The sequence below is a fragment of the Trachinotus anak genome, unplaced genomic scaffold (assembly GCF_046630095.1).
Source record: "Trachinotus anak isolate AG129_WGS33_773 ecotype Australia unplaced genomic scaffold, CSIRO_AGI_Tana_v1 ptg000008l, whole genome shotgun sequence".
Lineage (NCBI taxonomy): Eukaryota > Metazoa > Chordata > Actinopteri > Carangiformes > Carangidae > Trachinotus > Trachinotus anak.
This window is the reverse complement of record NW_027273859.1, coordinates 24,175,558-24,192,350: the sequence shown is the minus strand read 5'-3', so window position 1 is coordinate 24,192,350 and position 16,793 is coordinate 24,175,558. Positions and strand designations below refer to the sequence as shown.

Sequence of the window (16,793 nt, the reverse complement as noted above, 5' to 3'; positions counted from 1 at the left end):
AACAATGCATATTTTCAGAATGCAATGCTCATTGAGACAAAAAGCCCACAGGGTTGGGGTCAGTTGTAACATGAGAATTCTTACAATCAATAAAATTTGTGAAGGACCTGTAATATGTTATTATCTTTAAATGGTATGGGTAATTAGGAGACATGTAAGTTTGATATGTATGTGTGGTCTATTCCAAATAGTCTCTGAGTAACTGAGAGAGATGCAGCTGACCCCAGGCTCCCCTACTTCTAAGAAGAAGATGTTTCTTTCCTTTGCAGTTGCATGTTGTATCAAACTATGGTTCTCACAAAACCAGGTTGTCGATGACTTAGACACTGCAGTCTAAATCATTTCTCACCAAGAAAGAAATAACAGCACCTAATACTGGCTGAAGGCTTCTCGTGAAACAAGTGTGAAATCCTTTTGACCCAAACAGAGGAAAAAAAAGATGTGTCGGAGACAAAACATGAAATCGATTTCCATGTATACACGACCTGAAGTCATTGATTATCAAATAATACATTGTTTTCAAGTGTGGACAGGCCTAACCTTTATTCCTGTGCCAGAGGGTTTCCTGATTAGGACATGTGCTGCATGATAATCTGTTCTCATTGGACTTTGCAGCACTGTCAAATGCTTCTCGTCCCTCTTCTGGTCACTGACTGCCACTGTGTGGTCATAAATATTTAACACAATTCTGCTGCAGTTAGGTATGGACTCTTGGAGTCTACAAGTTTTAATAAATTTGATTCCTGCATGCCACTTACCAAACAGTAAAGGTAATATTATATACTGTGGGAATAATTTAAAGGTAAATTTGGAAGAATTTAATATGTGTCTAACAGATGGCTTTCTACCTTTTGAAATACTAATCTAGTCTTGTGGGTGAAAAATTGAATGTACCTTTGCAAAAACAATTCTGTTCTCCCAACACCCCAGCGGCCATCATCCATCATCATTAAAGACTAGAAAAAAATGACACCCTTTAACACTGGTTGATGAAAAGCATCTACTGGCAATGCACTGCCTTTTTTTTTTTTTTTTTTTTAATTTTTTTATTTCTGAGCCCATTTAGTTGTTTGATGGTGAATTTTCTTCTATTCCCCTGTAAGGCCATGCTTCTCCTTGACAGTTTGCTTGACATGGCATTACGCTTTGACATTTAGAGTGGGGCTAAAATGATGTTTTCATCTTTTTAAAAACAATAGCAAATGTCAGGATTTGGCATCAGTGTTTTTTTTTTCTTTTTTTTCAAATTAAATAGTAAGGTCTTCTTTGTAGAACTGTCATTTAATACCAGTGATCAGAAGTCATGCAGGAGGATTTGGCACACACTTGTGCTGGCCTCATAAAACCAGATTGCAATGCAGCCACAACACATACAGAATAACATAATCCAGTTTGCACAAAACAGAATAGCCGTTTTTAAATGCTCACAAACAAGTAAACATTGTCTTGCCATTGTTGCTTTATACATCCCAAACTGAAAATATGCAATAAAGGAAGGTTTACTAAAGGTGGATTTTAACTTTAATGGTACATGTCATGTGAGGGTGACATGGGCAGCACACTTCGATGGTAGGTCAACCCGTATACAGGGCTCATCCCTGCATGGCGGAAGCTCTCCACCTTGCCAAACTGGCGCAGATGGAAGAGAAGGGTAAGCTTTCGGGTCATGGTCCTGAGCGCCAGAAAGGAGGCCAGGATCTGAGCGAGGAGGAAGAGGAGGTACAGGGAGTGGACGGCTCTCTCCAGAGGCAGGATGATAATTCCTTCATCAGTCAGGAAAAACAGCAGCACCGGCAGCTGGAACATGAAAGACAGGAGCCAGAAGGCTGCCAACTCTGGCACCTGGTGACAGGGAGGGAGGGACGGAGAGAGACTTTGGGTTGGTGGATGGAAAGATAGAGCAGTCGAGCATCAAATGCTTCGGTTGTTACCACACATGCATGTCCACAAGAGCTGATTGTTTACACACGTGGGAAGAATACTTAAGCAGTCACTTCCACCACTGTGCTATTCAGGAAACGATACCACCAGAGAGCTGTGTGTCGTGGTGCAGAGAGGATGCCGGTTTGAGCTACCTTTTCTTTAAGGTTGCCAATGTAGCCCAGATAAAGTCGGACCACTTCAGTGACTGTGAGGAGGATCATCCCGGTTATGAGCAGAGCCTGGTAGTACCCCGGCAGATGATAGAACTGCAAATAGAGCACAGCTGTAATGTCAGCATGTCTATTTAAAAAAAAACAGCACAATTTAGAGTCCAAATGCAGGCCTAATTAAAACACAGACAAAATTATGATTTTAGAGCAAATCTCAAGTACAACTTCACATATGTGTGGAATTGTAATGATGTCTCATGGTGTATATTTTTGTTTTTCATAGAAATGAAACAGGAGGCAAATGCTTGCACCTCATTCATCTCAGTATTTCTGGTTGGATGTTTTTTGATGCTACCAATAGATGGCGCCAAAGTCACAGGTTTTTCTTTTGAACACACTGACCGAAGTGGATGAACTTTAATATACAGTAACTATTAATGAATGAGGCACCTATCAGCCCATATGCCCCCATGTATGCAACTCCTGCTTCCTTAATAATACATTTATGACAATAGGAGCATTTTTCCAGTGAGCTGATTTATCTACACTACTTTTGAAAAGAAGTTATCTTAGGTTTGTGGAATGAATTATTTTCTTAGCTTGGCATCTCTCTCCGACCACCCGACCAACCTTTACTTCCAGCATGAACACAGCTGAGAACCACCAGCAAGGGAAATAAAACATGTTGAAGTACAGCAGCATCTGCAGGGGAAGGTGGGACACCAGCTCGTTGACCACTGCAAGACAAACACTCATAATGAACACTCTCTATGATTAATAATGGGGTTTTTTTCACAATTGGCTCATCACAGCAAACAGTTGCACTGAATACAATTTACCACAGTTTAGATTTTAGGTGTGATTAGTCTGTATTGCAGATACCATCAAAGTATAGAGCAAAAATAGTGTAAGATGAGATTTGTTTTTGTTAAAATTTAGTTTGTACATGATTTTTCCTGTGGTTTATTGAGGCAATTGAAATAATTGAAGTAATTGTAACCACAGTACAGAGACTGTACATATATAATGCCTTCTGTTCCTACATTATTCACTTTGCCTGTGAAGTTAGTGATGGTTAAGATTGGTGGAGTGATATGATGTAGGGCAGTGAGGTGATGTTTGATGTATGCAGTTTGTCGGTGCATTAAAAGTGGTTCAAGTTATTCAGATGAAGCTGTCCCCATGTCATTGTTCTACCCAAGACTCAAATGTAGATCGATTCGGTAACACTAAGAGCAACCAGCATTACAAGTGGTACATAGCAGGTTGACAAAATAATGTACACTGCTCATGAAAAGGGGCCTCACCTCTAATGTAACTTAAGCACAACTACCAGCCAAAGGTTGATCATAGGTTCTGATGAGATAAGAAAGTCAGAACTTTGCTGTGTGACTTTTTAAAGCAGCAGCAGGCTATGAGAAAAGTGACACATCTTCAAAGAGGCCAAAATATACATTGATGGTTGCAGGAAGATCTTAGTTCAATATGTATAGAGAAAGTGCATTAAAACTGATTATGTCACCAGAGAAAAAAACATCATTATTGGTTGGTTCTGCAGCAGCAGTATTTTGTCCAATGCCAACTGTTTACAATGGTGATCTATATCAAAATGAATGTAGTGTTTGTATAGTATTCACAGAATTTGGTTTACCCCTCACAGTTACATGATATCAGAATTTGTTCAAGTTACACACAATCACTTATATTCTATATGTTATCTGTATAATATATGATTAAATGTACTATACTATACTATAGTTCTACATAGTCACTAACCAAATGTGTCCTCCTGGTCCCTGGTGAAGTCGCTGTCTGCCGTCCTGTTGTTGGTGAACACAGAGCCTCCCATATAGGCCAGACCCATGTGCAGGTTCTCGGGAACAGGTGAATAAAACACAGGCATTGTGGGAACAGCTGGTGACCATTACTGAGCCAATGTAACAGTCCAAAACTGTGTTTGTGTTTCGGCGTCTAGTGCTTAATCCCTGTTGTCTTAAATCACACAAATGCACAGTGGCAGGCTCACAGAGATACAAATGGACACACACGGACGCGTGTTGGCAGACACTCGCTCTAATCAGATTATAGTGAAGGAGGCGGTCTGAGGATTAGGCTGAAACAGCGGCATGGCAGTTTGTTAGTCACTTAGTGGCCATTTATGATGCTCATTAAATTTGTTTATCTCATTACAGAATTTAGCAGTTGTTGAAGATCTACAGAGGTAAAATGTGGACCAAAATGAAAAGCAGAACAATGCATCTTCATTAAAGACAATCTTTTCTAATGTTCCACAGGAGCATTGTTACGCTCCCGCACAGAGAAAACTCATTCAAATTCCTGTTTTCAGTGTATGAACATGTGTTTTCTACAATTATACACTGTTCTTTCTTCAGTCTGCAGTTGTTCTGTTTGACCACCCACTCCAGGTGACTATGGTGAAGTAAAGCAGGCACATGTGACACACTGATTCAAACATTTATTGTGCTGTGGTGCATATAAACAGAACAACAGAACGACTAACACTCTGCACACGGCACCCGGCCAGCAGGTCCTCAGAGTGGTGCCTGGCCTTATCGCTTTTTGGCCTTGGGGCCCCACACGTCATTAATGTGACCTGGGTGCAGCGGCAGAGTTTGGCCACAAGGTGTCGTCACAGCTCGTCCCTGGGGGCGCGCAGGGGGAAATGCTGGAACTCCTCTGGCACCTCTTCCCCTTTCTGGGACCTCTTGTAGAAACCGAGTGAGTCTAACAGGCTGCTGATCTCGTCGGCCTTCATTTTCTTCACGGGAACAGTCTGACGTGTCGGGAGGCACACACACACACACACACACACCGCACACACACAAACACACAAACACACACACGAGCACAGACACACGTATGGTTACAGGCTTAAAAGCTGTAATGCAGTGTAAAGTAGCAAAGTATATGTGTGCAGACAAATAATAAGGTCTGATTTACATTGGGTATATTCTGATATATTCACTTGGTCCTCCCAAAATTGGATTTTTATTAAAACTTGTTTACTCACTGCGGATATAAAGGTTCCTGCACATTTATTTTCATTTATTTTGTTCAATAATTTAGTCACTGAAATAATTCTCAAATTACAGTCTCAAAAGGCGCTCCACATTATGAAACAATAAATGAAAACAACAAACATTAGACCTTGAAGGAGACAAAACAAAAAAAAACAAAAAACAACCTCCAACATAAACTTTGGAAGGGAAAATAAAAGGTAAAAGCTCAACTCAGGAATGAAATAAAGTACGAAAACAATTACTTTTCAGTCGCAGCAGTGGCTGTTTGTGCGTTTAGAAGAGGCTGAAGAAATTCATTAGTGCTGGTTTCAGTGCAGATGTTTATTGTCCCTCGCTTTCCACACTGACAAAAATAAAAGTCTGTGGGAAACGCTGAGCAGTTGTAATTTCGGGGCATAAAATGTTCAAATTTATATCAACATTCAAACCAAGTGTCCCATTTCAGGATGAAAAATATTGCTCAGCTGTCAGAAACTCTAATTTATACACTTTCTTACTCTGCCTTCATTTTTTTTTTCTGTAAGTCTGTCTCGCTCTTTCAACCACACTCAGTCTGTGTGACTCGCTATCTGACAGAGGATCTGATATCAGATGCAGCAGTCTTAAAACTTCCCCACACGAATCTGTCTTGACATTCTGGCACTCCCGAGATAAGCCCCCATCATACGGCAGATGAGTAGAAGACACCTGAACTCATATCTCACCTTTACAACCTCGTCCTTTTCGTTATAGAATATCAGGCGGGGATTCTTCTCCTCCGATGAATCATATTCCAAGTTGTGGCTACACACAGGGAAAGAATGGATCAAGGGGAAACAACAGGTAGGGCAGTGCATCCATCTGTTTTGCTATTTTTAGACTCACTTAACATTGAACATGATTTCAACTTAGAAGTTGAAAGAGCGGAGTTTTGGAAAGCCCACAGAGCTGGCACTGGACTTGGCAAATTGCTAGGAACATTGTTTTGTCTATGAAAGAGGTCGTGAGAAAATCAGTGGTGTTTTTTTTTTTTTTTTTTTTTTTTGGGAAAGGTCATGTCTCACCAAGAAGCCTGAGGAACATTAAAAGAGCACAAGGATACTACAGAGCCCATCGCTCCAAGAGAAAATGATGGAGCTCGGGCATTTTCTTTATGCCTCATCCAACCACACTGGGGGCCTGCAGGGACGACAACAGACAGTTGTTAAAACAGCATGACAAATAGCATTGTGCAGGCTTTGTTCTGTGTGTGATCAAAGATGCCAGGAATATGTTTCATATCTCTGCAGAGTACATACTGACATGACAGCACATGGCTTAGCCCTCATCTTACCCATTTCCCCATTGGCTGCTTGAATGCTATTAGACTTCCCGCTGTCCTCTTGTAGTGTGAATATTAAATTTCAGACTTTTAAAGTTTGTGTAACAAAAGCCTGAACATTATATAGGCATGGCAAGAAATCTAGATCAAATGTTAAGCTATCCATATGGGATGTTGTGGATTTCATTCTGTACTCACCAGCAGTTTACCTCTGGCTATGACAAGTTCATCCGTTGTGTTGTTGGTCGTTTCTGATGCTCTAACAGCGAGGGCAAGAGTGAGCACCAAGAAGGCCCACATTTTATGACCAGTTAGTATCTTTGAGTGCTTTTGCCGAAGTTATTACCAACAATATCCGACCCTGTCATCCACTTGGACTTGTTTCTCAAGGTGGACAAGACCATGAAATATTCCCACAGGGGAGCAGCCCCCACCTGTGTTAGATTATTTTTACAGTTCCTTCTTGTTTTTCTATAAAAATGCTTGTTAATCTTAGCAGTTTACCACTGTTTAGTGAACTAGCCAACATACTCTTGATTCTTTTTCTGTTGTCTTTGTTATTAGGCTGGTTTTAATTTTTCACAAACCATGCAGAGGCCCCCGGCTTCATGGTTTATAGTTTCTTCCACATCAGATGTCATTGGGGGTCCACAGAAACCACAGAACATCTGTGCTCTTATCACTTTTTCCCATACACTAAACTTGCAGGTGGTTGATGGCCACTGAGAGCCAGCCACACTCTCAGAGCTGCTGAAAGCCAAAACTCAGCTAAACCTGATCTGACTTGCAAACTTATTTCACTTTGTAATAAAAACAGAGTAATTGGAATTGCAGGGGATAATATCTAATATGTTGCTGGATAATATCTACGTACGTTTCTACCATCTGCAACTTAAACACATAGATTTGTTTATGGCTGGCAGTGAAGACGACATCCAAAATGATGTCACAGGTTGAAATCAACGTATTACTTCATATCACATTTGAAGCTTAGCAAAAGTTCAGCCTCGTGCATGCCATCTAAGTCACAAGCACCGTCTCCCACCATCTCTACGATCCACAGGCTCATTCTCGTCTTCATCCAATCACAACCTGACGCGGTGGCCTTTAGCCAATCATTCATAAGCTGTCAAACTTGAAATGTGTTCTCTCTCTGTCACTTCCTCCACCTCTTCACCATCTCAAAGGTGGATGCCTGACCATCTATAATCAAACCATCCGATAGGAAGTCTTCCGCTTATGAAGACAGTCCCTTCATCACCACCACCAGTGTCTTGGCTCCAGGGGAAGTTTCCTCTAAAAAGAGGCACCTTACACCTATGGACCGCTCCCCATGGTGATTCCCATCTTGCTGGGGTCTAAGCACTAAAGTCTATTCCTTCTGGTCACAATAAATTCCATCTTATTTCAAATTTGATAATGAAGGCTTTGATCATTTCACAGTATTAATAAAGAACCTAGACCAAAAAAGACATGAAAATCTCACTTTATACATTATAGGACCTTTAATTTTTCACCATTGAGCAAGTGAGTTTCGTTCTCACTTTGTTTTTTTATCCTTTCTTCTTCTTCTCTTTGTTTATTATCACATCGTTGTATGAGAAGCAGTGTTTAATCCCATTGTGTACTTGTGTATGAAATCAGACCTTATGACAGCACAGCACATTTGCACTGTGTTAACACCCTGGAACAGAGAGAGAAAAAAAATTCTCTCCTCTAAGTCTACCCAACTCCTGTGTTATGAAAAAGCAAATACATTAGGTCACCACAAGAGGGCGGTGACACCCACATGTACACTTCCTGGCAGTTTGGCGGGTAAGATGTACTTCCAAATCCTAGCCACAGACAATTATGTTTCCAACAAAAATAAACCATTCCTGGCTGGAATGCTGCAGCAAAAACCATCTCTCCATCTCTATCTTTTCCAGACGCAGACGCAGAGCCCTGCAGCTCCAAGTCCTGTGCTCTGCTGTTTGAGATTATGTGTCAAATGGCAGTAAAACAGTCCCCTGTTTTAACAGGGTTTCCTCCCCTTGGCAGCCATCGTAAATCCGCGGGCCTGTACACTTCTCATGTAGGAGTTTTAAGTTTGCAACTCTTGAGTTTTAAAGCTCCACTCCAACATAAAAAATAAAATAGCTGAGTTAGAGAAAGAAAGAGCTGATGAAATTAGACAGAGGAGAGAAAATAATGAGCAGTGGGGGTGGGGTGATCTCGCTGTGGCTGACTCCTCAGTCTATATGTGTGGATTCATACCATATGTGTTCACAATCACCATGTTTCACCTTACATCACATGGTGCCTGCCAAATAGGGGATGCTGTTATTATTATTCTGCTGACAAAGGGGGAAATGCTATCATTTATAGCCAGAGGGTTATGGAACAGAGAAGTAGAAAATGAAAACATTTACAAAATTTGTACTGAGGAACTTTTTCCATTTGAGTTTTTTTTTTTTTTTTTTTTTTTGCAAGTTGCAACACTTGCAGTTGGCAAAAGATCAAACGCTGAAACACCTCACTGTTATCCTGCCTCCTTCAGAGAGCCTGTTATAAAGACACACACACACATACACAGACACACAGGCACACTTCCTATTTCTCCAAAACACCGGATGCTGCCTACCAGCCAGCAGGACATTAGTTTGTGTGTCTGCTTTCTTATGATGTGCACTGTCATTTGTGAGAAAGTCTACTTGGCTGTAATGACTGCCTCTCAGCGCCTTATAGTGTGGACATTTATTTGTATATTTAAGGAGGAGCAGGGGTGATGAATGAAAATGTATGTTTTAGTATAAACTGTTAACTCTGTCTCTGTATGTGTGAGTTTGTGTGTGTGTGTGTGTGTGTGTGTGTGTGTGTTTATCTGTCTGGTGCCTGGGGGCACCTGGGGGGAAGCTTGCCTCCTCTCTGCCTGCTGTGCTCCTGTCTGCTTATAAGGAAGAGAGGCAGCAATGAAGGAAGTGAAGGCCATGTGGAGCGCTTCATTCATTAAGAATACAATGCTAATGAGTGTGCTCCATTGTACATTGTACAGTAAGTAGAAATGACCTTGCGATGGTTTAGCTTCAAGGTGCAAAATATTATTTCCTCTACTTTAACCAGCACAAAACACAGAGTAGCACTGTATTATGTTTTTAAAATACAAAACTGAAAGGAAAAGCTAGTTCTTGTGTTTTTATTGTATTATATACATAGTATAGTATTGTAAGCAATTCTTATATATAGATTTTCTTTTTAAAAAATCGATTTATATTTTATTTGTCATGATGTGCTTTTTTCACTTGGACTCTTGAAAAAGAGACAAGTTCCAGGATAATTAAAAAAAAAAAAATCACAGTAATGAAAACGATATAGAGTGAAATGTCTCTCCTTTATGTGACTGTAACTGTAAGCAAATTTACAGCTGATGGAGTAAACCAGTAAAACGTCACTGAGTTTGATTGAGCTTGCGGTTAGCTTGAACCTACGACCTAAAATAAGTGGCTCCAATTTTCCCCACATAAGGAGGCCGCAGGAGGCCGCGCGACACTGCTGGCTTTGGCAGGGGATCTGTGCTGTGTAGGCATAGATGATGACAAGGGTGGTTTGCTGCCAGTGACCTTGTTTGCAGTGGTTTTGTTATGTTGATGATGAAGGTAAGAGAGGACTGTTACTTTTCTCTAAGATTATGGTCTATTGATTTGTGGTGCAGTCTGTATTTGACGCGATGGAAAGTAAGTGAATGCAGTTTGTTTACGTATGATATACTACTTTATAATACTACCATACAACATTAAGTGTAGTTACAACTACACACACACACACATATATATATATATATATATATATATATATATATATATATATATATATATATTGAGGGCGGGATACACACCCTGGACAGTTCACCTGCATCGCAGGGCTGACGCAGACACAAACAATGGCACACACACCTACGGGCAATTTAGTGTCACCAATCAACTGGCATGTCTTTGGACTGTGGGAGGAAGCCGGAGTACCCGGAGGGCACTCACGCAGACACAAGGAGAACATGCAAACTCCACATAGAAAGGCCCAACGTGTTGTCCTCTATGGATTTTATTTGGTTTTTTCTACTGGTTTAAAGAAACAAGATATATCATGTGAGGTAACAAGCTTTGGATGTGCTAGTTTTGTTACCCTTGGACAGGCTAGCTGCTTTCCCCTGTCTCCACTCTTTATGCTAAGCTAACTAGCTAGGTAACGATTCCCATAAATAAAAGATGTGATTGCTTCTTCCACCCCACCATACAAAAGTGAATGTCACACTAAGGCAACTTTTAACAGCTCACCAGCCCAGTAATCACTGGGATAAACTACTTTCGGCTGCTGACTGAAATAAAACTACAGTGGCTCAGTTTTCACTGAACTTCTTGATCTCTTGAACCAGAGGAAGTTTTTGGTCATCTCTCATTCTCCTTATTTCAAATCCTGTTACTGTCAGGACAGGTTCGGGGACATGTGAGCGTTTTCTGCATGTAAAATGTAATTTGATGCAATTTGTGTCTGAAGGGTTGAAGGGACAAAGCTTTTACATTGTTGTAATGGGAGCCTGTTAGCCGTGGGTTAACCACACTGTATGTAACTTCTGCTCAATCAAAACAATAGCAAAAGATGGTGTTTGGTGACATCATGAGGTAGGATCATAGGAGTTGTTGTCTTCACCCCCATGGCTGTTACCTTCTTCTGGTTTGGATTCAATCAGTGTCAGTTGTTCAGGAGGTTTTTACCAACAGTCAAATTATACACAGAATCCTCCTTCTTTCTATAACAAACCTACCATCGTAGAAACACAGATAAAAGCAGTTCCACATAAAAACCAGTGATTCTCGCTTTGCAGTGGATACGAGAAGTCTCATAGTGGATGGGAGCTGAGCTGCCTCACATTTGCCCGGCTTTTTTCTCTGATAACTTAAGATCAAGTGGCAACCCACCATCAGCCATTGGCTTGTGAACTTCTGAAGCCTCCAGTTTGTAATTTTGCTGTCGCCATCTTGGTTTTTTGAAACCAGAAGAAACCATATTTGGATGGAAGATGGAGCTGAGGAGTCATGAATGTACTCTATCCAGATTGTCAGGCAGGTCACCTAATGCATACCCTGCTTTATCTTATAATTTTCCTCTAAATGGGACCATAATTTAAAAAATGAACATCATGTTGTTTTGAAGAGCACTTGAAACTAGCGATTGAGACCATAAACTCATTAGGATAACGTTTATTGAGGTAATAAATCAAGTCAGAAGTAGGGCCATTTTCCCATAGACTTCAATACAATCAGACTTCTTTTTGCAACCAGTTGAGCCACCCCCTGATGGTCAATAGATAGAATGCAGGTGTAAGGCACTTGTGCATTGGCTTCACTTTTCAGACCTGGAGTCTATGTCATTTTTGTATACAGTCTATGATTAAAATCCAGACATGAGATGATCAACATGCAGTTAAGATACATAGTTGAAAACAACCAAGGTGTAAAAAGTGTTTCTTAAAAATGTGGCTGAAAACTGGATAAAGAGTGAATTTTGACTGACATTCACGTAGATGATGTGACGCCATTGACAGGCAACCAAATGAAACTGACCATTACCATGATTAAAATCGCAGATTTCTCTGGTTTGAGGAGATAATGTAAGTTCACGGCTCAACAAAATATATAACATACAGTAGGTCTAGTCATTTTTATACATTTTAATGTGGAAAACTTTTTGTGTGTTCTGTTCAGTCCAACAATCTGGGTTCAGGTGCATGGATGACAAACACCCTACTGAAGTGTCCTTGAACAAATCATTGATTCCTCACACTCTCTGGGATGCTGCTCTGTAGCAGACCTCGACCTCTGACCTGTCTTGAGGGGGCCAAATAAAGAGAGAGTTTCCCTTGTGCAGGTCAAATAAGTATCATATGGCTGAAGCAACAACAAACATCAAACTCTTGCCTTTTTCAGACACACACACATACACACACACACAGACACAGACACACCAGAGCCACAACTGTGTCTCTTGGTGAGATATGTAGGTCAAGTAGGAATCATTTCAGTGACAAGGATTATCAGTGTTACATATTTAAATGGGAAACAGGTTAAGGTGATGGATAGGCCTGGCAGTGACATCATGGTGGATGTGGGAGAGGGGTTTGGCGTGGAGGTGGGAGAAGGGGGTGAGAACGGCGGAGGGTTGGATGTCCAGTTGCTGGCCACATCAGAGGAGCTGGAGGGGTGGGGGTGGGGGGGCAAGCAGACAGCAACTGCTGCTCCCCTCCCTCTAATCTGTGGGTAATCAGAAACACATGGCTCCCCATAATGGCTCCAGTGTTGTCCTGTGAAGTCGAACAGGGCTGCGAGGGTCATGTACACACCAGCACACAGCCGCAGTGACGGTAAATATACAGCTAACGCTTCCCTTCACATGCCACTGCACTGCACCCACAGTTCATACACCATGGCATCCATGTACAAGTGAATGCAACTTCTCTGCCCTTTTTCTTTTAAAGCTGTTATCAAAGTGTGTCTAAATAAGCCATGGATAAAAAGGGTGTGAATAATCCTGACCCGGCCTCTGAGTCACAAAGATGTGATAAAGCAAATCTGATGCAGTCTGAAAAACAGGGAAATGTTCCTGCAGGCTAATTCTGCATAGACATGTGTTTCTGTTAAACAAAAAAAAAACAAAAAAAAAAATGAAGTGTAAGTGTATGTTTACATCTCAAACAACAAAGCTGTTGTGAGCTTTAGTACGTCGGTCACAGACAAGAATGGTTGTAGGGACAGTTGGGGTTCAGTGCATAAAAACATAAACCATCTGCTTATTTTCCTTGGGCAGACACGTTCGGTCTTATGATCATTTTCCATCCCAATATGTGGAGTAATGCAGCAGCCCTTGCTCTTTCTCTCCCTCTCTTTTTCTGCTGCTCCAGGTTGGAGTGAGTGAGAAGCAAGGAAAGGGGGAAAAAAAACAAAAAAAACAAAAAAAACAAAAAAAAACTTTGGGTCAGCCTGTGGAATTATGTGAAAGCTGAAACCTCAAGCCACATTATGAAGTCTGAGGTCCCACTTTACTGCACAGATAGCGGATGGATGGATGGGTGTGTGAGGGAATAAAGGACAGGAGGGAAGGGGAGGGGGAGGAAGGAGTGAATGAGGGAGAATGAAAAATAGGCTACAGAGAAAAAAACACAAGAGAAGGCGAGAGTGTTAAAAAAAAGAAAGAAAAAAGAGAGAGAGAAAGGGGGGAAAAAAGAGCATCTGACTGATCTGCTTTCTATTAGCCATCCAAATCTTCTCCCCTAATACACTCGTTCCATAGAATTATGCTGACAAAGGCGGAAAAATTCAGGGCAATTTGAAGTCCCAGACAACTGTTTGCACACCCGTCCATGTGAAAGAAAAGGGGAAAAAAAAAAAATCCCCATCTGGATAGAGAGAGAGCGACTGTGGCGTAATTACATTTCTGGCTATTCATATTCATTTGTATTTCCACATTTAGAGAACAAGACAAAATGACAACTGCGTCTGTGCGTCCTCCAGGAGCTCTGTGTCTTAACTCTGCTGGCTCACAGCAGCCTGGGATGTCACCGATGCAGCAAAGTGGCTTTAACTAAAGCAAACAGTAGTTTTCAGCCTCGTACGCTGACTTTCAGCACGGCGCTCATACATTTATCCATATCTTCAGTTACAGCTTTTGTGACCTAGTTTCAGCACTCCGCCAGCTTGTCTGAGCATCTATTTGGGAGGTCGGCTTGTTGTGGAGTTGCACTTAATTCGCGCATTGAGAGCGGCCCATTTTAGTCTCAGTCCCACTGCGAGGGAGTCTCGAGTCTATTATAATGACAGTCTTAAATCGCAGAGTACGTAGATGTCACTGGAAATCTATAAACACACATTTGATGCTGGCAACCCCCCCCCCCCCCCCACACACACACACACACTCCTTCTTCTGGTTGTGCGCTGACCTCAGTTCTCAGTGGTTTTGGCTGAGGAAAAGCACAAGCTCCATTTCCAGTAAATGTCATTTCATAGTTACTGCATTTCCACAGGGCTGAGAAACAACATTTAACGTGTAAGGAGGGCTGCAATTAGACAGTGTTTCTTGCAGACAGCGCGTCGACAGGGATAACAGATGAAAACAGCATTTTCAAATCTCCTCCAGCCGTGTCTGATGCAACGAATCGGCCTGGGAAATGACTGCAATTTAGGAAATCGGGCTGCAACAGACACACATTTGTGTCAGGCAGTGAAACAAAAAAAAGGAAAAGAAAAAAAAAAAGCCACTTCACTTCTAAATGTCAAAACCTCACGTTGTCTCTTACAGTGAGGTGTTTCAAGAAATAAGTTGCAAAGTGAACTCTCATCAATTCTCGCATCATTTCATCCATAGCTTTTCAAAACAAATAAAGGGACCTTTTTTTTTAACCACATTAAAACTTTAAGCACATCTTTATGCATGCACGCTATTAGAGGCTGCTTTGCACTGAATGCCTCTTTCAAGAGTACAACTCAAATGGAGTAAAGTCTAATCCATTATCCTGGACTTACATGGGCACTGGAAAGCTGCTCTTGCCTCAGTCCGTGGTAGAATTAATATTTTCAGCCCCTTTTAAGTGAAACTTGACTCCACTTTCTTTCTGCTTTGCATTGCAGAAAATATTTGTCTTTTTCCCCCCACTCATAAATTTCTTTCTTCCTCTCCTTGCAGGGACTGAAATGGCTACCAGATGTGGTTCCAATCTGTTCCCGTTGCCATGGAAACGCAGGGACTGGAATAGATTTTCTGAGTCCAGGGCTTTTGGCTGACTCATAGGGCCTGAGTTTTAAAGCCTTGCTGTTTCTATAGACTTGGCAAACTGAGAACGTCCCAGCTCCAAGTCATGTTTAGACTGGCAGCCGACATGTCACTGAACCCCCTCCCCACACTCCTAACCCTGACTTTTTGACCACGCTCCACACTACCCTGATAGCCAGCCCTTTGTGTTCTTTTTGTGCTGCAACGCCAAAGAGAATTCATATTTCACACTTCAACCTTCAATACCGAGTAAACTGAGCAAAATATTACACTTAACGGACTACAGAGGGGCTGTGAAAAGGCCAAGTCCCGTAATCATGCACAGGCCTCCCCTGATTTAAATCCATTCAAGAGCAGCAGGCATGAGAAATCCGTCACAAGTCGTACACATGCTCAATCAACACAGTTTGTGTCGAAAAGCTGCGCAGTGGTGACACGCAACGCACATTTCCGAGCTGCGACTTTCCCACAACATGTCAAGGATGAAAAGCCAGAGAACATGTGTTGGTATGCTCAGCTGAGAATCTTCTCCATCTGCGAGCTGAGGACGGGCAGACGGAGGCACTTGTGTCGACATTCCTCTCCGTCCTGGCGATGGATCACGCCATTGTCCCGGGAAAAATGGAGCGATTGGAGGAGGGATAGATTCCAGTATCGGTTTGGTTGACAGGCTGCAAAGTGCGGTGGCCCTGAGAACTCAACGCACTGCAACTTATGAGAACACATACAAATGGGCAAAACACAAGCAAATTCAGAAAACTTCTTCATCAATTTGACAACACGTGCGCTGCAAATAATCATAACACTACAGGAGTGTTTCCAAGGGACACTTAAAAAATCATAAACATGGCAAGGATGCAGTTTTTGATGAGTGATTTATGACTTTTGAAGTTAAAAGCCTTGAGCAACAAGTGTGGATGGATGTCTTATGATACATGCATCTTAATGCATCCATGAAAGTGCGTCCTGGGCAGGATCATCACTTTTTTAAAAGTTATGTATTCCAATAGCGACAGGAAAGTCAGGGAGAAAGAGAGAATTACGTGCAGCAAGGAGTCACAACTCGGACTCAAACCCATGCAGTGCCCTCATGGTACGTGCTCTGCCAAAGGAGCCACAGGGACCCGCCCCCACCCAGTCGCTTTATAGTTGTCTTCTGGAAACACTTCTGTTGTGTTTTGAGTATTTGCAGCACATGAGTTCCCAAATTGATGAAGATGTTTGCATGTGTTTTTTAAGCTGCAGTGGATTGAGCTCTCAGTGTAGGGCCAGTGTAGTAAAGAAGGTTAAAAGGAAGATTAATTTGGACCTAAACCAGCCAGTCTACAGCCAGTCTAGTCACCCTGTGTGATGATGTACACAGCGGTTGTTTGAGGTAAATGCGAACATGCTCACAATGACATTAGAAGGTATAATACTTAGCATATTAGCTTTGTGTGTTAGCTAAAACAAAGTCAGATCAAAATCCTTTAGGCTACATTGAAGTAGGCATGAGTCTGTGAAGTGGAATCAAAGCCAGACTGAAGCTCTACAACCGTAACAAAACTTAACACAACTCAACAC

At 41.7% G+C, this 16,793-nt stretch overlaps 2 protein-coding genes across 2 annotated transcripts; both read right to left on the bottom strand.

Annotated features, from left to right (window-relative positions):
• Positions 1 to 837: 837 nt before the first annotated feature.
• Positions 838 to 4,152, bottom strand: LOC139624510 (transmembrane protein 17A). The gene is made up of 4 exons (XM_071483683.1): positions 3,870 to 4,152; positions 2,724 to 2,830; positions 2,076 to 2,189; positions 838 to 1,842 (listed from the first exon to the last, which is right to left on the bottom strand). The coding sequence occupies exons 1-4, from the start codon at positions 3,994 to 3,996 to the stop codon at positions 1,522 to 1,524; spliced, it is 669 nt and encodes a 222-aa protein (XP_071339784.1). The 5' UTR covers positions 3,997 to 4,152; the 3' UTR covers positions 838 to 1,521.
• A 402-nt stretch (positions 4,153 to 4,554) lies between these two features.
• selenoe (selenoprotein e) lies at positions 4,555 to 6,798 on the bottom strand. The gene is made up of 4 exons (XM_071483682.1): positions 6,633 to 6,798; positions 6,216 to 6,292; positions 5,839 to 5,917; positions 4,555 to 4,887 (listed from the first exon to the last, which is right to left on the bottom strand). The coding sequence occupies exons 1-4, from the start codon at positions 6,732 to 6,734 to the stop codon at positions 4,744 to 4,746; spliced, it is 402 nt and encodes a 133-aa protein (XP_071339783.1). The 5' UTR covers positions 6,735 to 6,798; the 3' UTR covers positions 4,555 to 4,743.
• Positions 6,799 to 16,793: the final 9,995 nt, after the last annotated feature.